Below are 22,853 nucleotides of genomic sequence, written 5' to 3'. Positions count from 1 at the left end.
ATAATAGTAAGGGGAGATGGAGGATTGCTATGCCAAACAGCAAAATTAGATTGTAAGTCAAGTTGTATTTTAAAATGCAATCAATATGTTTCATCCTTTCAGTCAGGAAGGCATCAGAGTTAATGAGTGAATAAGTTATAAATGGTAACAGGAGTGATGATGATTTTCTGATTCCTGCCTTGAAGCAGGCTGTGCTCTCCAACCATGCCCACGTTGTTCTGATGTATGTGTTCATTGGATGTGACAGGTTTTGTTGTGGAAAGAATCTAAAAGAACTATTCTAAGAACATAAAGACCATGATTATAAAATATTTTGACTCAACACCACCATTCCATCTGGGACCTATGTAAGCATAATTCTTTCGCCAATAGCTCAATTTCCCTTCCTGTTTATTGCGATGTCTAATATTAAGAAATGGGCAGGACCGTGGTAAAGCTGGTCTGGCCGTTATCTCACGGCACCTGAGATCCATGTTCAATCCTGACCTTGGACACTTGTCTGGGTGCAGTTGGTACTGTGATCCCTTGGGGTTCCTCCAAGGGCTTCTGCTCCCTCTAATATCTCAAAGATATACAGTTCGGTAGACTAATTAGCCACTGTATATTGTTTCCAATGGAACTAAGTGGTGGAATCTGTGGGGAGTTGATGACAATATGGGGAGAACAAAATCTACAAGTATATTAAGAATAACAGGATGGCTGAGGAAAGAAAAGGTCCCCTTGAAGATCAACGTGGCCACCTTTGTGTAAAGCCACAAGAGGTGGGAGAGATTTAAATGAATACTTCACATCCATTTTAACTGAGGAGGAGATCAAGAAATTGAAGCAAAGTAGTAGTGATGTCTTAGATGAGATATAAATTACCAAAGAGGTACTGGTGGTTTTAAATCACTTTAAGGTGGTTAAATCCCCAGGACCTGACCAAGTGCATCATCAGACCTTGCGGGAAGCTAAGAAGGAAATGATGGTGGACCTTGCAGAGATATTTGCATCATCTATAGCCGCAGTTAAAAATCCAGAAGACTTGTTGGTGGCTAATATTGTACTGTTATGTAAGAAGGGCAGCAGCGACAAGCCAGGGAACTACAGGCTAGTGAAGATAGGCACAAAATGCTGGAGTAACTCAGCGGGACAGGCAACATCTCTGGATGGAAGGAATGGATGACGTTTCGGGGTCAAGACCCTTCTTCAGACTGACTTCAGACTTCTGTCACCAATTCCTTCTATCCAGAGATGCTGCCTGTCCCGCTGAGTTACTCCAGCATTTTGTGTCTATCTTCGGTGTAAACATCTGCAGTTCCTTCCTACAAGCTAGTGAGCTTGACATCAGTGGTGGTAAAGTTGTTGGAAGGGATTCTTAGGGACAGATCTACCAGCATTTAGATGGGCATGGACAGATTAGGGACAGTCAGCATGGCTTTATGTGTGGAAAATCATGTCTCACATATCTAATAAAGTTTTCTAAAGAGTCCCCAAGATAATTGATAAAGGCAGGGCAGGGGACATTGTATAAATGGACTTTAGCAAGGCCTTTGACAATGTAGACTGATCTGTAAGGTTAGAGTGCATGGAATCCATGGTGAGTTGGTCAAATTGATTCAAAATGGATTCAAAAGGATTACCACTAATACAATGGTGGTAGTGCATGTTTGTTTTTCTGATTTTCTGTTTGTCATATACATTAACTGTTTGGATGACTATGTAGTTCACATTGTTAGTAAATTTGAGGACAACACCAAAATTGGTGGTATAGTGGACAGTGATGAAGGATATCTAAGTTTACAACAAAATCTAGATCATTTCAGAAGGTGGGCCAAGGAATGGCAAAAGGAATTTACCTCTGACAAGTGTGAGGTGTTGTACTTTGATATGTCAAAACCATGGAAGGACTTGCACAGTAAACGGCAAAGGCCTGGAATGTTACAGAACAGAGAGATCAGGGAGTACAGGTGCATGGTTTGCCCGAAAAAGCAAAGTCAAGTGGACAGTCTGGTGCACTTGCCTTCATTTAGAGAGTACAAAAGTTGGCACATCATGATCAGCTGTACAACTGTTGATGAGTCTGGCCACCTAGCTATAGAACTTATGTCATTAAGTTGGAAAGTGTGCAGGAGATTCATCAAGATGACATCTGGGCTTGTGTTAAAGGAAGAAGTTAAATAGGCTGGTACTTTCATCTTTGAAGCGTAGGAGGCTGAAAGTTGGCTTTGCTGAGGTGTACAAGATCATGATGGATATGGACAAGTTAAACACAGATTCTTTTTCCCCATGGTAGAAGATTCCAAACCTAGAGGGCATAGGCTTAAGATGAGAGAGAAGAGACTTAAACCTGACCTCAGGGGCAACTTTTGCACTCAGAGGGTAAGCCATATCTGGAATGAACTGCCAGAGGAAGCCATAGCGTATAGTTGAAACTTCTAAAAGACATTTGGGTAGATATTTGAATAGGAAGGGTTTAGAGGGCCTTTGGCCAAATGCAGGTAAATGGGACTAGCCCAATACACCAACTTATTTGGCAAGGACAAGATGGGCTAAAGGGCCTGTATCCCAGCTGTGCAGCTCTATGACTCAATGACTTTAAATATGGTTACTTGTCATGTTTCAGTTGCTGGAATGATCGTGCAAAAAAACAACCTGCTGAAGGAACTTAGCAAGTCAACCCACCATGTCAATAATTCCTTTCCCCCCAACAGATTAGTATGGGTGTCAGGGGTTACGGAGAGAATGGAGTTAGGAGGGAGAAATAGATCAGCCATGATTGAATGGCAGAGTAGACTTGATGGACCGAATAGCCTTATTCTGCTCCTAACACTTAAGAACATGAACAGATGCTGCTCGACAACCAATGGCAGGAATTTCTGGGCATAATCCAGAAGATGCAGGATCACTTCATTCCAAAGAGGAAGAAAGATTCTAAGGGGAGTAAGAGGCAACCGTGGCTGACAAGGGAAGTTAGAGATGGAATAAAACTAAAAGAAAAGATGTATAAGATAGCAAAGAATAGCGGGAAGCCAGAGGAGTGGGCAACTTTCAAAGGACAACAGAAGATAGCAAAAAAGGCAATACGGGCTGAAAAGATGAGGTATGAAGCGAAGCTGGCCAAGAATATAAAGAAGGACAGTAAAAGCTTCTATAGATATGTTGAGAAAAAGATTAGTAAAGACAAATGTGGGTCACTTGAAGGCAGAAACGGGTGAAATTATTATGGGTAACAAGGAAATGGCGGAAGAGTTGAACTGGTACTTCGGATCAGTTTTCACTAAGGAAGATACAAACAATCTCCCAGATGTACTAGTGGACAGAGGATCAGGGGAGACAGAGGAACTGAAAGAAATTTGCATTAGACGAGAAATAGTATTGGGTAGACTGATAGGACAGAAAACTGATAAATCCCCAAGGCCTGATGATCTGCATCCCACGGTACTCAAGGAGGTGGCTCAAGAAATCATGGACGCATTGGTGATTATTTTCCAATGTTCAATAGATTCAGGATCAGTTCCTGTGGATTGGAGGGTAGCTAATGTTGTCCCACTTTTCAAGAAAGGAGTGAGAGAGAAAACAGGGAATTATAGACCAGTTAGCCTGACATCGGTGGTGGGGAAGATGTTGGAGTCGATTATTAAAGAGGTAATAACGGCGCATTTGGATAGTGGTAAAAGGATTGGTCCAAGTCAGCATGGATTTATGAAGGAGAAATCCTGCTTGGCTAATCTTCTGGATTTTTTTGAGGATGTGACAAGTAAAATGGATGAAGGAGAGCCAGTGGATGTAGTGTATTTAGACTTTCAGAAAGCCTTTGATAAGGTACCACATGGGAGGTTGGTGAGCGAAATTAGAGCACATGGTATTGGGGGTAGGGTATTGAAATGGATAGAGAATTGGTTGGCAGACAGGAAACAAAGAGTAGGAATAAATGGGTCCTTTTCAGAATGACAGGCATTGGAGAGTGGAGTGCCGCAAGGCTCGTTGCTGGGGCTGCAACTATTTACAACATATATCAATGATTTGGATGATGGAATTAGAAGTAATACTAGCAAGTTAGACAATAGACAATAGACAATAGACAATAGGTGCAGGAGTAGGCCATTCAGCCCTTCGAGCCAGCACCGCCATTCAATGCGATCATGGCTGATCACTCTCAATCAGTACCCCGTTCCTGCCTTCTCCCCATACCCCCTCACTCCACTATCCTTAAGAGCTCTATCCAGCTCTCTCTTGAAAGCATCCAACGAACTGGCCTCCACTGCCTTCTGAGGCAGAGAATTCCACACCTTCACCACTCTCTGACTGAAAAAGTTCTTCCTCATCTCCGTTCTAAATGGCCTACCCCTTATTCTTAAACTGTGGCCCCTTGTTCTGGACTCCCCCAACATTGGGAACATGTTTCCTGCCTCTAATGTGTCCAATCCCCTAATTATCTTATATGTTTCAATAAGATCCCCCCTCATCCTTCTAAATTCCAGTGTATACAAGCCCAATCGCTCCAGCCTTTCAACATACGACAGTCCCGCCATTCCGGGAATTAACCTAGTGAACCTACGCTGCACGCCCTCCATAGCAAGAATATCCTTCCTCAAATTTGGAGACCAAAACTGCACACAGTACTCCAGGTGCGGTCTCACCAGGGCCCGGTACAACTGTAGAAGGACCTCTTTGCTCCTATACTCAACTCCTCTTGTTACGAAGGCCAACATTCCATTGGCTTTCTTCACTGCCTGCTGTACCTGCATGCTTCCTTTCATTGACTGATGCACTAGGACACCCAGATCTCATTGAACTCCCCCTCCTCCTAACTTGACACCATTCAGATAATAATCTGCCTTTCTATTCTTACTTCCAAAGTGAATAACCTCACACTTATCTACATTAAACTGCATCTGCCATGTATCCGCCCACTCACACAACCTGTCCAAGTCACCCTGCAGCCTTATTGCATCTTCCTCACAATTCACACTACCCCCCAGCTTAGTATCATCTGCAAATTTGCTAATGGTACTTTTAATCCCTTCGTCTAAGTCATTAATGTATATCGTAAATAGCTGGGGTCCCAGCACCGAACCTTGCGGTACCCCACTGGTCACTGCCTCCCATTCCGAAAGGGACCCATTTATCCCCACTCTTTGCTTTCTGTCTGTCAACCAATTTTCTATCCATGTCAGTACCCTACCCCCAATACCATGTGCCCTAATTTTGCCCACTAATCTCCTATGTGGGACCTTGTCGAAGGCTTTCTGAAAGTCGAGGTACACCACATCCACTGACTCTCCCCTGTCAATTTTCCTAGTCACATCCTCAAAAAATTCCAGTAGATTTGTCAAGCATGATTTCCCCTTCGTAAATCCATGCCGACTCGGAATGATCCCGTTACTGCTATCCAAATGCTCAGCAATTTCGTCTTTTATAATTGACTCCAGCATCTTCCCCACCACTGATGTCAGACTAACTGGTCTATAGTTACCCGTTTTCTCTCTCCCTCCTTTCTTAAAAAGTGGGATAACATTTGCTATCCTCCAATCCACAGGAACTGATCCTGAATCTATAGAACATTGAAAAATGATCTCCAATGCTTCCACTATTTCTAGAGCCACCTCCTTAAGTACCCTGGGATGCAGACCATCAGGCCCTGGGGATTTATCAGCCTTCAGTCCCATCAGTCTACCCAAAACCATTTCCTGCCTAGTGTGGATTTCCTTCAGTTCCTCCATCATCCTAGGTTCTCCGGCCCCTAGAACATTTGGGAGATTGTGTGTATCTTCCTCAGTGAAGACAGATCCAAAGTAACGGTTTAACTCGTCTGCCATTTCTTTGTTCCCCATAATAAATTCCCCTGCTTCTGTCTTCAAGGGACCCACATTTGCCTTGACTATTTTTTTCCTCTTCACGTAGAGAGTTGTGAATTTGTGGAATTTGTGGAATTCTCTGCCACAGAAGGCAGTGGAGGCCAATTCACTGGATGAATTTAAAAGAGAGTTAGATAGAGCTCTAGGGGCTAGTGGAATCAAGGGATATGGGGAGAAGGCAGGCATAGGTTACTGATTGTAGATGATCAGCCATGATCACAATGATTGGCAGTGCTGACTCGAAGGGCCAAATGGCCTCCTCCTGCACCTATTTTCTATGTTTCTATGTTTCTACGTCGTCGATGGTGATGACAGGCGGTGCCTCTGTATCCTGTCCCAGGACGTTCGGCTTCTTCAGGCAGATGGTCAGCCCAAAGTCCTTGCACGCCCGATAGGTGGTCCATCAGTGACTGTAGTTCCTTCTGGGTGTGGAACACAACTGCTGCGTCATCGGCGAACAACATGTCTCTGATGAAAGCTTCACGTACATTTGTCTTGGCTCGGAGGCGGGTGAGGTTGAAGAGCCTGCTGTCTGATCTAGTACGCAGGTAGATCCCCTCTGTTGCAGTGCCGAAGGCATGTTTCAGGAGCAGAGCGAAGAAAATCCCAAAGAGTGTGGCAGCGAGGACGCAGCCTTGTTTGACGCCACTGCGGATGTCGAAGGGCTCCGAGAAACTGCCATTGAACTGCACTGTACCCTTCGTGTTGATGTGCCAGGATTCTATCATGCTCTGCAGTTTTGGTGGGCAGCCGATCTTTGGAAGAGCCTTGAATAGGCCATCTCTGCTGATTGAAGTCAAACGCCTTGGTGAGGTCAATGAACGCCATATACAGGGGCATCCGCTGTTCTCTGCACTTCTCCTGGAGCTGGCGAAGGGAGAAGACCATGTCTACTGTTGACCTTCCAGCTCGGAAACCGCACTGTGATTCTGGGTAGACACGTTCTGCTAGCTTCTGCAGGCGGATCAAGATGACCCGAGCAAAGACCTTGCCGACGATGTTGAGGAGTGAGATGCCTCTGTAGTTGTTGCAGTCGCCATATCCTGGGTATATCCTGGCAAGACAGAGTGTCCAACGCCAAGATTCTGTCTCGCGCTGGCCTCCCGAGTATGCACACTCTACACAGGCAGCGTAGGCTGCGGTGGCTGGGTCATGTCCACCGCACGGAGGATGACCATATTCCAAAAGACATCCTCTATGGAGGGCTAACATCTGGGAGGAGAACCATCGGCCGCCCCCATCTACGTTATGTCTGCAAGAGAGATTTGAAGGCGCTCGACATCGATGTGGAGTCCTGGGAGAGCCTTGCAGCTGACCGTACGAGGTGGAGAGGTACCCTGAACCAACATCTTAAAACGGGGGAAGAGAAACTGATGAATGCAGCGGCAGAAAAGCGGGTATGCAGAAAGGAGCGCAGCAACTTCAACCTTCCAGAGACCACACACAAATGTGACCTTTGCGACAGAGACTGTCACTCCCGCATTGGTCTCTTCAGCCACAAGTGACGCTGCTCTAGCCGAGGTGTGGAGCAAGCAGCCAACTAGGATGCATCACCCATGGTCAGCCATGACCAAGGGGGCCTAAGATGTTTCTGAACAGTCTATTTTTTTCCTCTATATCCTAGCATCTGTTGTCTCTAGTGTCTCTAGAATGATCGTGCTTTCCACCACTTTAAATATACTACACAGATGATTTACTAACATTTTACAATAAATAATTTGGAAAGGACTTGATAAGGAACTTTCAGCTCATTCAAATGTTATTTATTACTAAACTATAGGAATGCTTATAAAGTTACAGAATATATGTAGGTCAATGCTGAAATACAAAAAAAAGTTCCCACATAAGAACATAAGCACATAAGAACACTAGAACATTACCATTCTTGAGCTTGAATCATAAAAACTCTGCATACATAACGTAGTGCAGAAGGTAAATGTAATTTTATTGCAAAGGTGTTGAACTTTAGAAATGAGGAAGCTTTGCTACAAATGTACAGGGTTTTGCTCTGCTTACTTAAAAAAGAATAGGGTAGCATTGGAGATGGCCCAAAGAAGATTCAGCAGGCTAATTCCTGTGATGACAGGATTGTACTATCATGACTGGCTAAACAGGTTGGATCTGCATTGTTTGGGGTTTAGAAGACTGAAGGGTGATCATGTTGAAATATAGAAGTTTCTAAAGATCCTGCAACGTAGATATCAAGAGGTTTTCAGTCATGGAATGCCCAGGAATGAAGGACACTGGAGGGGCACTAACATCCTAGCGGGCAGGTTTGCTAATGCTACATGGAAGGGTTTAAACTAGATTGGCAGGGGGGTGGGATCTCATGCAGGCCAGAGGCACGTGACAGGCTAGAATAGGTGAAAGGCGGAGAGCAAAGAAGAAGGGTTGGTTTAAACTGCACGTATTTTAATGCAAGGGGCCTGACGGGTAAGGCAGATGACCTTAGGGCATGGATAGGTACGAGTGACTGGGACGTTGAAGCCATGACTGAAACCTGATTAAGGGAGGGACAGGACTGGCAGCTCAATGTTCTGGGGTAAAGGAGCTTCAGGTGAGACAGGGGTGAGGGAAAAAGAGGAGGGGGGTTGCATTGTTGGTTAAGGAGGATGTCACGGCAGTGATCAGAGGTGACATTATAGACGGTTCGTCTAGTGAGACTTTATGGGTGGAGCTGAGGAACAAAAAAGGGATGATCACCTTGTTGGGGTTGTAGTACAGACCCCCGAATAGTTAACGGGAATTAGAAGAACAAATGTGCCAGGAGATTGCAGACAACTGCAGGTCAAATAAGGTTGTAGTAGGGGATTTTAACTTTCCCAATATAGACTGGGAAAATCATAGTGTGAAGGGTTTAAATGAGGTGCAATTCCTCAAACGTGTTCAGGAGAGTTTTCTTAAGCAGTATGTAGAGGCCCCCACATGTGAGAGGGCAACGCTGGATCTAGTATTGGGGAAATTGGGAAGGCCAAGTTAATGAAGTGTTTGTGGAGAAGCCTTTTGGAACCAGCGACCACAGTTCGATTAGGTTTAAGTTAGTTATGGATAGGGACGGAGAGGGTCCATGTGTTAAAATGCTCAACTGGAGTAAGGCCAACTTTGAGGATATGAGAGAAGGTCTCGCTCAAGTTGACTGGAGCAGGTTATTTGAGGGAAAGGAACATAGGCCTGACGAAAGTGTGCTGACGAAAACTCAGGATATGTACGTCCTCGTTAGAGTAAAGGGCAAAGCAGGCAAACGTAAGGAATCCTGGCTGACGAGGGAAATTGAGGCATTTGTCAAAAACAAGAAGGATGCATGGGACAGGTATAGGCAGCTGGGATCAAGTGCATCCCAGGAGAAGTTTCGGAAGCTAAGGAGTAAACTGAAAAAGATCAGAAGGGCAAAATGGGGCCAGGAGATAGCTCTAGCGGGTAGCATTAAGGACAATCCCAAAAGATTTTATAAATACATAAAGGGGAAAAGGGTAACTAGAGAGTGGGACCTCTCAGGAATTAAAGCAGTCACCTCTGTGTGGAGTCACAGGAGATGGGCAAGGTCCGCAATGAGTATTTCTCCTCTGTATTTACCGAGGAAAAAGACAGTAGGACGTAGGAACTTGGGGCAATCAATGGAAGTGTCTTGAGAGCAGTCAGTGTTACCGTCGAAGAAGTACTGAAGGTACTGTCGTTTTTGATGGTAGACAAATCTCCAGGGCCTGATCAGATATATCCGAGGACATTGCGGGAAACCAGAGAGGAAATTGCAGGTGCCCTGGTTGAAATTTAGGAGTCGCCCTTAAATGCAGGAGAGGTGCCGGAAGACTGGAGGGAGGTAAATGTTGTACCTCTTTTCAAGAAGGGCTGCAGGGAAAATGCTGAAAATTATAGGCCGGTGAGCATAACATCTGTAGTTCAAAAGTTACTACGGAGTATTCTGAGGGATAGGTTATACTGGCATTTGGATGGGCAAGGTTGATTAGGGATAGTCAGCATGGTTTTGTATGTGGGAGGTCGTGCCTCACAAATCTGATTGATTTATTTGAAGACGTGACCAAAAAGGTCGATGAGGGCAGAGCTGTAGATGTTGTGTACATGGATTTCAGTAAGGCATTCAACAAGGTTCTGCACAGTTGGCTGCTCTGGGAGGTTAGATCGCATGGGATCCAAGGAGAGATAACTGAATGGATAGCAAATTGGCTCCTTGGAAGGAGCAGACGGTGATGGTGGAGGGTTGCTTCTCGGACTGGAAGCCTGTGACTAGTGGTGTGCCTCAGGTTTCGGTGCTGAGCCCGTTACTGTTTGTCATCTACATCAATGCTTTGGATGAGAACATACAGGGCAAGATTAGCAAGTTGGCAGATGATACAAAGGTGAGTGGTTTTGCAGATAGTGAAGATGGTTGTGAAAGATTGCAGCAGGATCTGGGTCGAATGGCCTGGTGGGCGGAGGAATGGTTGATGGAATTTAATACAGAGAAGTGTGGGGTGTTACATTTTGGGACGTTGAACAAGGGCAGGACCTACACAATAAACGGTAGGCCTCTGGGTAGTGTTGTGGACCTGAGGGATCTAGGGGTACAGGTGCATGGTTCCTTGAACGTTGAGTCGCAGGTGGATAAGGTGGCAAAAAAGGCTTTTGGCACTTTGGCTTTCATCAGTCAGGGTATTGAGTATAGAAGTTGGGAGGGCATCTTGCAGTTGTATAAGACGTTAGTGAGACCGCATTTAGAATATTCTGTTCAGTTCTGGGCACCATGATATATAAAAAATATTGTAAAGGTTGAAATGGTTCAGAAAAAATGTATGAGCATGTTGCCAGGACTAGAGGGTGTGAGTTATAGGGAGAAGTTGAATAGGTTGGGTCTCTATTCTATGGAGCGCAGGAGGATAAGGGGTGATCTTATAGAGGTGTACAAAATCATGAGAGGCAAGTGGGACTAGTGTAGCTGGGTCATTGTTGGCATTGTGGGCAAGTTGGGCCGAAGGGCCTGTTTCCACACTGTATCACTCTATGACACTACAAAAAGTGATGAACTCTGCCCAATCCACCCTGGGTACTGACCTCGCCACCATCGAAGGGATCTATGAGAGGTACTGCCTTTAAAACGCATCCAGCTGCATCAAAGACCTCTATCACCCTAGCAATGCAAAGGTAGGAGTCTGAAAACCATGATCACCAGGTTGAAGAATAACTTTTTTCCTACAAGCACCAGGCTCTTAAACACAACACAACACTCACCACTAACCTCAACTGTGAACTATGGACTGACTTTGGTTGCACTAAAGACCAGTGTAAGGATTACTAATTTATTGAATTTTGTTTATTATATACTATCTGTGTGTGATGTGTTTACAGGCGTATTATGCTGCTGCAATTAAGAATTGCATTGTTCCATTGTCAGTACAAATGAAAATTAACATTCTTGATTCCCTTGGGATAATTAATTTTTGAAAGATACAGCATGGAAACAGGCTCCTCAACCCACCAAATCTACGCTGACCATCAATCAACCATTCACACTTGTTCTATTTTATTACACTTTCACAACCATTTCCTACATACTAGGGGCAATTTACAGTGGCCACATAACCCACAAACCCACATGTCTTTGGGATGTAGAAGGAAACCGGAGCACCCGGAGGAATCCCTCATGGTCACAGGGATAATGTGTAAACTCCACACAGAGAGCATCCGAGGTCAGGATCGAACCCCGTCTCTGATGCTGTGAGGAGCAACTCTACCAGCTGTGCCATATTGACGTCCCATAAACAAGAACTTATGGTTTCAAGGCATTGGGGCTGATCCTTTGAAACTGAGGTAAGTAGACATTTCTTCTTGCAGAGGGTAGTGGATCTCTGGAATTCTCTAGCCCAGAGAATTGTGGAGGCTAGCAAACTTAAAGTGGAGGAAATAAATTCTTGAAAGATTAAAAATTGAGGGCAGTATGGACCTGGCACAGTGAAGGAGTTGAGGTCATGCTCATATTGAATGGTGTGGTAGGCATGGGAGGTGAGTTGGCCAATTCCTTCTATTTTATTATGTTTTTGTGATCTTCTTGTATTCACACAAGACATAAATAATGAAATGGGTCAGAGAGCCCTTTGAGCCTGCCATGTCATTCGTTAAGATCACCGGTGTTTTTAGCTACCTTATCCCAATTTTTCTTGATTTAATTAGTGACCACAAATCTATTGATCGATCTTAACTCTAAAAGGTATTCGGCTGAAGGATGAGAGTCATCTGTGATAGGAAATTCCAAAGTTTTACAACATATACAGTAAATAAATTTCTCCTAATTAATCCCTTTCCTTGAGCATTTATTTCTTCAATCTGAGGGACAAAAAAACCTAGCATCTACTTTAACACACCAGAAACATGTATGCATCAAAAATTATCTTTCAATCTTCTGAAAGTTATTGAATGAAGGCCATTCTTACTCAACCTCTGCTCACATACAACCACCTCATTGTAGATATATCCTTTCCCAGATACCAAGAACAAAGCAGCACACAATATTGCAGACGGGTTTCAACAAAACACTGCACAAGCGCAGTAGCACTTCTTTTGTACTTTATTTCATTTGCTTTCTTAATTTTTTGATCTATCTGCAAGTTTACTTTTTGCCTGTAACGCAAATTGATCTTTCTGCAGACCAATATGTACTTATTTCTTATCATTTAAAAAGTCATGTTTTTCCATTCTTCATGCCACACATTTTCCCCTACATTTTCCTACCAGTCACTCCCAATTATCTTTATTATTCTGCTTTCTTTCCACCATCTTCACAAGTTGCTGTTTTGTTTAGCTTTGTTACACTCTTGTCTTTTCATCTATTATTACAAATAGCAATTGGTGAGGGCACAGTCATGATCTTTGTGCCACTCCACTGGTCACAATCTGCTAATCTGAAAATAAAATCCTTGTTTGTGTCTTGTTTTTCCGTAGTTGAACCTTTCCTCTATACATGCTACTGTTACCCTAACCATATAACCTCTTATTTTATAAGCAACCTGTGGTTATAACCTGTAAATATTTTTTAATATTGTCTTTTTACCTATTTTTAATATTGTCTTTTTACCTTACTAATGTCTTTTTTTTCCTTTAAAAAAAAATCTTATTTATCCTTGGAATATTACTGCTGAGATGACCCATTGTCTTGTCAAATACATTTCATTGTACCGTTGACCCTGTGCCAACCTACATATGACAAATAAAATTTATTATTATTTTGGTGTGCGTGCCTTAAAACGCTTTTTACAATATATATATATTGCAACAACTGGTTTCCTCTTATCTTTCTCTTAAATTACAGCCTATTGTTAGATTCTATGAGATTGATCAAATATGATTTCCCTTCAATAAAACCATATTGACAACTTCCATGTGACGATATAGCAGCAACTGGTCTATTAATTTACTAGCTACAAATAATCTGCTCTAGAAATGTAATTATTTAAAACCATAGAAAGAAAACTTCAACAAAATTAATTCTATGTCAAAAATGTACAGTTTAAACAGTTGCACTTACCCAAACTTAAATAATAAAAAGGAAGGGCAGCTAAATTTGTAGAATACTGTGGCAGCATGTAGAGTCCACCTGGTGGTTTATTCCATATGAATTGATTTCTTGCTGTATGTGAATATATCCTATCGTGTATGATCTGGAGAAAAAAAATGTTAAAATGTAATGCATTTGAAAATATGACGGGTACCGGGAAGTCATATCCAAGACATGCCGACTTGTGCCTTACAGGGCAGGAACTGCATCTTTCCGGTATTCTAGCAAAAGTACAGATCCGTGGTATAGTAGCACTTACAGTGATTGACTTTCTGTATTCCATGCTGTCTCACATCACACTTTACTCGTTACAAGTGATGGAATACAAATGATCAAGGAAGTTGCACTAACATTTACAATTCCTGTGTTTTGGATTATTAGAACACAGATTCACAGCAATGATTGAAGTGCTTTATGCAAACAATTTACTTTTCAAAAACAGCACTGTACATCCATTTCTGGACTTTAGCAAGCTCAAGCTATAATTGAGCACATTAACTCCTGCTGTGAAAACTGAGATATCATCCATCAGGAATCTTGTTTATTTTAGCAAATACAGATAGAGCTTTACTTTGAGTGGCAATTATGTCCAATGGCTATTTTGACTTTACAGAATTAAAATACACATATCATATAAAAGCGCACTATTTTCTTAGCCTCTAAGAGCGACTTAAGATTGCATGAATAACATAGCCACCTTTACACGATTTGCTGATTGATTGGAAAGATTCTCATGCAGAGATAAATTGATTGATTCTGCATTCCTAGCAAGGAACCGTGCTTGAATAAAGTTTAAGTCACAACAGAGCTACAACATTGTGGTGCTGAATCAATACTGTGAATGCAAGATTCGTGAATTGGTTCCTAAAATATTATCAGGAAAATACTGGTAACATTGAAAAGATAATACCACTTTGTGTCCTAACAGAACTGGATGTGCATCTTGCAAAAGTGCATATGCCAGTAACAATCAATCATCCTACTTACAGTGTTCAACTTGCTGCGTTTTACATTGTCTCACGCTACATAACAGTACTTGTTAAAACAGATGAAATACAAACTATAACAGAACTTACACTGAAAGTTTAAAATTTTGTGCTTTGGAATGTTGGAACATAGACTCACAGCAGTGATTTCTTGAACATGAATTCTCAGTATCAGCCATATTTCAAAATAAAGATACCACAAAATGAATCCTGGATGACATTGTGAAAAAGGTAAAACAATTATTCTGTAATACTCTTGTGCATCGCCAATAATTGTTCCAAGATCAGAAATGGCAGAGAGCTGGGTGCAGAAAGCCTTCCAAGTCGACAAAAGGTGTCAGTTTATTCCAGCAATGGTCAAGATAAGAAACAGGGAGAAGACTGACAAACAAGAAATAAGCTTGTTATTTCAATTATTTTGAAAATTATTTGGGAATATTAAAAATGTCAGGAATCCATATTTGCTTATGGTAAGCCCACACTCAACGATTCAGTAGCTTTTGAGATTATTTTTTACTTTCTTATAATGGCTGCTGATTAGGTAACTTTTAAAGCTTTGTTTGAACTTAGAAACATAGAAAATAGGTGCAGGAGTAGGCCATTCGGCCCTTCGAGCCTGCACCGCTATTCAATATGATCATGGCTGATCATCCAACTCAGTATCCTGTACCTGCCTTCTCTCCATACCCCCTGATCCCTTTAGCCACAAGGGCCACATCTAACTCCCTCTTAAATATAGCCAATGAACTGGCCTCAACTACCCTTTGTGGCAGAGAATTCCACAGATTCACCACTCTGTGTGAAAAAAAACTTTCTCATCTTGGTCCTAAAAGACTTCCCCCTTATCCTTAAACTGTGACCCCTTGTTCTGGACTTCCCCAACATCGGGAACAATCTTCCTGCATCTAGCCTGTCCAACCCCTTAAGAATTTTGTAAGTTTCTATAAGATCCCCCCTCAATCTTCTAAATTCCAGCGAGTACATTGGTCAAGGTAGGCGTTTTACATCAGGATGACTAGCAGACAAAAGAGCAAAAGTCATATCACAGTTCATAAAGCCTAGATTAGACAAAATTTGGACACAAGAAACAGCCAGTTGGAATCTTGAGCAAAGTACAATGTACTGGAGGAATTCAGAGGTTCAGGCACATATATGGAGGGAATGGACAGACGATGTATTGGGCTGGGACCCTTCTTCAGACAGATAGGAGTAAGGTGGAATTATCTGCAATAGAGAGGTTGGCGCAGGACAAAACCTGGTATGTGATAGGTGGTACAGGTAAGGGGGAGGTTTGTTTGGCAGATGGGTAGAGTAACTGATGAAGGCTAGAGTTAAAAAGGGTGTCAGAGAAGGAGCGAAGAGTAGTGAAATGTAAAGCCAGAGAGGAGGATATGGATGGAAGGGGACGGGGACGGGGACGGGGGGGGGGGGGAGACGGGACGGGGGGGGGGAGGAGAAAAAGGGGGATTAACGTGAAATGGGGAATATTCAATATTTGGAATATTGTGAACAGTTTTAATAACCTCACCTTAGGAAGGATTTATTGTCCTTGGAGAAGGTACAACATGAATTTATCAAAATGTTACATAGATTGCAAAACTTAAATTATGAGCAGAGATTACCCAACTAGGTTTGTGAAGTTTAAGATGTGTTTTAATCAAAGTTTTCATGATATTGGGTCGAACAGAGAGGGCTGATACAGATCAACATTTTCTGCTGATTAGAAAGTCTAGGACTAAGACTATAGTCTAAGAATTAAAGAAAGTCCTCTCATAAATAAGTTAGGAAACAACACCTCACACAAATCGAAGGTATCACAAAATGCTGGTGTAACTCAGCAGGTCAGGAAGCATCTCAGGAGAGAAGGAATGGGTGACATTCCGAGTCGAGACCCTTCTTCAGACTGAAGAAGTTGTTTCCTGCACTACACACAAACATCTTCGATGAAATGTAAAATATTAATTCTGGATCACATCCATAGATACTGTCTGACCTGCCAAGTATTTCCACATTTTCTGTTTTTTAATTCATTTTTGGGATCCTGACATCGCTGACAAGAAGAGCATTTATTGCCCGTTTCTACATACCGTTGAAAATGCAATGATACACTATTTTGTAAACCACTGCTGCCTTGGTAAATTTAACCTCAGTGCAATTGGATAGGGGGTTTGATGATTTAGACCCAGTGGGAATGAAAGAACAGCAATACATTCCAAGTCAGCATAATGTGTGACTTGAATGAGAACCTGGAGGCGGTGTTCACCTTCTTGGTGGTAAGTGGTGTAGGATCAGGAGCTACTGTTTGAGTATCATGGGTGAGTAATTGCACCCATTACTCACCCATGAGGCGACTGTGCACCTATGGTGGAGGAAATGAATGTCTGGAGTGGTTGATGCGATAGCAAACAATTGGATAGCTTTGTCCTGGATAGTGTTTAGCTTCTTGAGTTGTTGATGGTGTACCAATTCTAGCTAGTGGGCAGTGTTACATCATACTTCTGACTTCAGCCTTTTAGGTGAGTTACTCACATCAGGAATCCCAGCTTCTGATCTGCTCTGAAAGCCACAGTATTTGGGTAACTAGTCGAGTTGGGTTTCTGGGGCATTGGCACCTATTCCTGCCCCCTGGTTCTGTTATCCACGTCCATCCCTCCCCCTTCGCAACATCCGCAACACTAAATGTGGTTAGGTGGTTAGTCTCTCTCTTTCTAGAGATGTTAATTGTCTGGCACTTTTGTGGCATGAATGTTACTTGTCACTTATTAGCCCAGGCCTGAATTTTGGCTGGATCATGCATGCAGGCAAATGCTGTTTCATTTGCTGAGGATTTGCAAAAGGAATGCAACTTGTATAATCATCAGCAAACATCCCCACTTTTGATCGTATGATGGAAAATAGGTCATTAATGATGGAGCTGAAGATGATTAGCCTACGACACTGCCCTGAGGAACTGCTGCTATGAAGCCCTGGGCTGCGATTTTTGATCTTCAACAACCATAACCATCTTCCTATGTACAAGATATAGCCTCAAATAGTGTACTGTTTTCCTTTGATATCCATTGATGAGCTTTAATGCTGCACTCAGTGGAATGCTGCCTTGGTGTAAGATTAATCACTTTCACCATCTCCCGCATTCAAATCTTTGGTTTATGCTTACACCAAAGCTGTGATCATATCAGGAGCTGAGTAGTCCGAGCAAAACCAAAGCTGAGCTTTTGACAATAGCTTGTTTGCCAACAGCCCTGATTTGTCCTTTTTTTTCTTCAATTCCTGTTTCCCCCCAATCGCCTATTCCAATCAGTCTGAAGAAGAGTCCCGTCCCAAATCGTCACCTATACATTTTCTCCAGAGATGCTGCCTGTTGAGTTACTCCAGCATTTTAAGTCTATCTTTGGTACAAACCAGCATCTGCATTTCCCTTTTATTACAGCTAGTTAGCATTGTTGACAACTTTGATGATGTTTGATGGGCCGATTGATTAGTAATTGGATATTAACTGGTTAGCAATGAATATATGAATCAGATTTTGTTGCATCTCCTTTTTATTGTAACTTCCATAGTTCTTGTTATATGTGGCAGAATAAATTTGGAATCTCCTCGATCCTGACTACCCCAGCAGAAGCCAGTGAACAAGACTCCTAGCTGGCAAGATCCAACATTCACTGCATTTACTTTCAATCAGCCCAAATATAGTAACCATTGTACAGCGGAGTAAGGAGTTGTTCTGAGGCAGCTTTAAAAATTAAGGCTTTTTACGATGACTAAAGTCAATGCATGAATTGAGTGTTTGACATAACATTATAGCACCTGTTCTGTGCCTCAGTGCATAGCTAACCCAAATATCTCTGCATTGTAAATTAAACAAATTTTACTGAAAGGAATTAATATGCTAACACATGACAAATATAATTAGAAGGACATTAAAGGATCAGAATAAGAATGATTTTTAACTTAGAAGTGGAATAAATAAGAGTCATTTATATTGTTCAAATGATATATACCTGAGCATTAACAGCCTTACACAGAACACCGCCAAGACCAAGTTCTCCTATCAAACTTTCAGCTGCACCACACCGCCCTTTAACAAGACTCTGGGAAATGTGGAATAGTTCCTATTTCTCGGGAGCCATCTCTCTCTCAGTAGAGGCAAAGATCAATGATAAAATTCAACTCTACCTTCAATGAGTCGCACAGACTATGAGGAAAAGGGTAATCGAAGATCAGGACATCAACCTGATACAAAATCATGATCTAATGGGTACCAAGTGATTCCTGCCCTCCTACATCCTTCTGAGACTCAGACTACACATAGCAGGCACTTCAAGGCAAAAGAAAATTACCACAAACACTGTCTCTGCAAAAACCTGCAAATTCACTGGAAAATCAATGACAGCGTCCCCTTCCAGGCCAACATCCTTGGCACTGAGGCCCCAGTTACACTTTGTCGACCAGCCGTGTCATAAGCATCCTTCACCAGACTCCTGAAACAGGCAATCTGTTCTGAGCTCTGTAATGGGATGAAATTTTAGTAGGGGGTGCTCAAAGCTTTCTTTAAGAAATGTAACATCCCCACTGACTCCAGGGAATCAGTCAAAGTGCAAAGGCAACGTTTGGGATTGTATTGAAAACCTTGAGGCACATTTGAAGCACATAGAAGCCCTGCATAGGCGGCACAACACCTCACAAATTTCCCACTTACTGACAGCACTATGCTGCTCCTGCCCACTCTGTAGAAGTAATTTTGATTCCCGCAATAGCCTCATTGGTTACTTCAGAATCCACAGAATCCATAGTGGAAGCAAGTCATCCACAATTCCAAGGAATGGCTGAAGAGGAAGAATATTCTGAGGAACCTAGAGTATATTTCAATAAAAAGGTAGTATCTTTCCAATGTAAGCTTGTTACAAGGTTTTTAATAAAAATTGTATGTCCTGCCTTTGATAAGTTGTGGTCCAATATTGACAATAATTTTCCACAGAATTTATTATGTTATCATCTACCCTGTCCTTTTTTTAACTGCAAAGTTTTACAATTATTAACTGCAACGTATCAGTTGTAAACTCTGGCCATTGGCTTACTCTGAGGTCTACATTGATGCCATTTTGGATTTTTGATCTACAAAGCAAGAAATTGCCTCAGTCAATCAATTTTAATGAATAGTTTTACAAGTATAGATGTGTGATAATTAATTTCTCATCTTCAGGAAAGAAATAAAATTTCAAAGGTCTCTTTGGCCATTGCACTTGCTGGGCCTGGAATGTTTTCAACACAGTAAGTTGATTGCTGTGTCTTTCATTATACACTTGCTGTGCCAATAATAGAGGTGACTCTGCAGTGCAGATGTTAAGTGGGATACAGACTGGATTGCTCAACACTCATGTTCTGCAATCACTTCACTGATAAACAATGCATTACAACTGTTCCACTTTCTCAATGCAAACATCGCTCTCCCAAGAAACCCATCTATATTTTAATGAGCAGAATATCAGGTTCTGTCTGGATGAAGAGATCTGTTCCATCAGCTCAAAGGGCTGGACAGCCCACTGCGCAGAGTTCCTATCTATTCGACTCACCTAAGGTGGCCCTGGGAAAGATCAAGCAAAGTCCTGCATCCATGAGATGCAAAAAACACTTTGCAGTGAGAAGGGCTTCAATCAGTATGGTCCTGAAGCCCTGCCTCCAGAACCTCTGACAGAAGCCTGTCAAAGCTGTCATGGCCTTGAAAGAGTTTTTTTTTTAAACACAATTTTTAAATAAAGTTCCTCATCATTCATCTTCCTCCTCATCATTCATCTTCCCTCACTTCTTCATCTTCTCTTGGTTTTATCCAATGTGTATCAGCCCCTCGCATTATCTCCCTGATCCATTTTTCCTCTTATTGAGTTGCTTCTTTGACTCTTTACACTGCCTGATCCGAATGCTTGGTTTAGCCTATTTGTATATAATACCACAGAATGTTTGCACTAAATAATACTTTATGCATTTAACTAAGCTGTTACTTTGAATCAATCCTATCATCTGATTTACTCAAGTCTTTTGTAAATAATTATCTTGTTCGGTCCAGAACAAGATTATGTCCTCTGTTAATGCCCTTATCAAAATTTTCATCAGGACATAAATTAATCTATCCAGAAAAAAGATATTAGATAGTTTCTTCTCTAGCACATACAGTTCCCTCCATAATGTTTGGTACAAAGACGCATCATTTATTTATTTGCCTCTGTACTCCACAATTTGAGATTTGTAATAGAAACTCACTGTTACAACTATTAACAAATGCAACTTTGAACCATGCTATTTCAAAACTGGATTGTTCATTTTGGATTTGTGAATTTCATTTTTTGCTGCATTTCCAGTGTTCAGAGGTTTAAGATAGTTATGGATAGCGACGGAGAGGGTCCATGTGTTAAAATGCTCAACTGCGGTAAGGCCAACTTTGAGGGTATGAGAGAAGGTCTCGCTCAAGTTGACTGGAGCAGGTTATTTGAGAGGAAAGGAACATCAGCCAAGTGGGATGTTTTTTTAAAGTGTGCTGACAAAAGCTCACGATATGTACAGTGCCCTCCATAATGTTTGGGACAAAGACCCATCATTTATTTATTTGCCTCTGTACTCCACAATTTGAGATTTTGTAATAGAAAAAATCACATGTGGTTAAAGTGCACATTGTCAGATTTTAATAAAGGCCATTTTTATACATTTTGGTTTCACCATGTAGAAATTACAGCAGTGTTTATACATAGTCCCCCCATTTCAGGGCACCATAATGTTTGGGACACAACAATGTCATGTAAATGAAAGTAGTCATGTTTAGTATTTTCACTCAAGAATTGACCATTTTTTAGCTTTGAAAAACTCCTTTATTGCTTAGGCAGTATGTATGGGATCATTGTCTTGCTGAAGAATGAACCGCCAGCCAATGAGTTTTGAGGCATTTGTTTGAACTTGAGCAGATAGGATGTGTCTATACACTTCAGAATTCATTATGCTACTACCATCAGCAGTTGTATCATCAATGAAGATAAGTGAGCCAGTACCTTCAGCAGCCATACATGCCCAGACCATAACACCCCCATCACTGTGTTTCACTCATGAGGTGGTATGCTTTGGATCTTGGACAGTTCCTTCTCTCCTCCATACTTTGCTCTTGCCATCACTCTGATATCAGTTAATCTTCATCTCATCTGTCCACAAGACCTTTTTCCAGAACTGTGGTTGCTCTTTTACGTACTTCTTGGCAAAATGTAACTTGACCATCATATTTTTGCGGCTAACCAGTAGTTTGCATCTTGCAGTGTTGCCTCTGTATTTCTGTTCATGAAGTCTTCTGCGACAATGGTAATTGACAAATCCACACCTGACTCCTGAAAAGTGTTTCTGATCTGTCGGACAGGTGTTTGGGGATTTTCCTTTATTATAGAGAGAATTTTGTCTGTCATCAGCTGTGGAGGTCTTCCTTGGCCTGCCAGTCCCTTTGTGATTAGGAAGCTCACCAGTGCTCTCTTTCTTCTTAATGATGTTCCAAACATTAGAGGCAGGAAACATGTTCCCAATGTTGGGGGAGTCCAGTACCAGGGGCCACAGTTTAAGAATAAGGGTAGGCCATTTAGAACGGAGATGAGGAAAAACGTTTTCAGTCAGAGAGTTGTAAATCTGTGGAATTCTCTGCCTCAGAAAGCAGTGGAGGCCAATTCTCTGAATGTATTCAAGAGAGAGCTGGATAGAGCTCTTAAGGATAGCGGAGTCAGGGGGTATGGGGAGAAGGCAGGAACGGGGTACTGATAGAGAATGATCAGCCATGATCACATTGAATGGCGGTGCTGGCTCGAAGGACTGAATGGCCTCCTCCTGCACCTATTGTCTATTGTCTATAAAGAGAATGGAGCAGGGGTCTAGACATGTAACCATAAAGTACCATTGAACATTGAGGTGCACCTGTGTTAATGATCAATTTGTAGAAGATGTTGTTACCAATCCTCACTGACTGAAGTCTGCTGATGAGGAAATTAAGGATCCAGTTGCAACGGGAGATACAGAGGCCTAGGTCTTGTTCAAACCTACTTTAGTATTATGCTTTAAATATTTCCTTCAGGAAAAGTTTTTAATAAAAGCTATTTTGAGTGCCCCTTCTGAATGACTCAAAATTATCTGGGCTGGATATAAAAGCTATTGGTGATTATTCATGTCCAAGACGGATAAAATGGAAATATTCCACAAAGAAGTATTTTTCCTCTGAATGGATCCATTTGAAAGCTCACCTGAAACTCACCATGTTTCCAGAAGTAGGAATAAGTGCAAAACCATTGGCAAAATCAAAGATTTTTGGGAAAAATGCATTGAACGATGGGCTGACAAATGCGTTTTGCTGTAACTGTATTTCGTAACGGAAAGTTGTTAAAGTTTGTAATTGTGTGTCTTGTGTTCTTTATTGTCTACTGCCGGACCCTGACGTGAGAGGACGCTGGCGCTATTTGTTCGCCGCTT

General features: G+C 41.9%; 1 protein-coding gene across 1 annotated transcript in view; it reads right to left on the bottom strand.

Annotated features, from left to right (window-relative positions):
* LOC144593910 (exostosin-1-like) overlaps positions 1-22,853 on the bottom strand; it is a 117,443-nt gene that overhangs the window by 65,385 nt on the left and 29,205 nt on the right. Inside the window, exon 6 of the mRNA XM_078400042.1 lies at positions 13,354-13,486. Within this exon, the coding sequence (XP_078256168.1) occupies positions 13,354-13,486 (133 nt within the window). The remainder of the gene's footprint in view (positions 1-13,353; positions 13,487-22,853) is intronic.

This window comes from Rhinoraja longicauda, chromosome 5 (genome assembly GCF_053455715.1).
Source record: "Rhinoraja longicauda isolate Sanriku21f chromosome 5, sRhiLon1.1, whole genome shotgun sequence".
Lineage (NCBI taxonomy): Eukaryota > Metazoa > Chordata > Chondrichthyes > Rajiformes > Arhynchobatidae > Rhinoraja > Rhinoraja longicauda.
The sequence above is the reverse complement of the archived record's forward strand: the minus strand, read 5'-3'. Positions and strand labels throughout refer to the sequence as shown.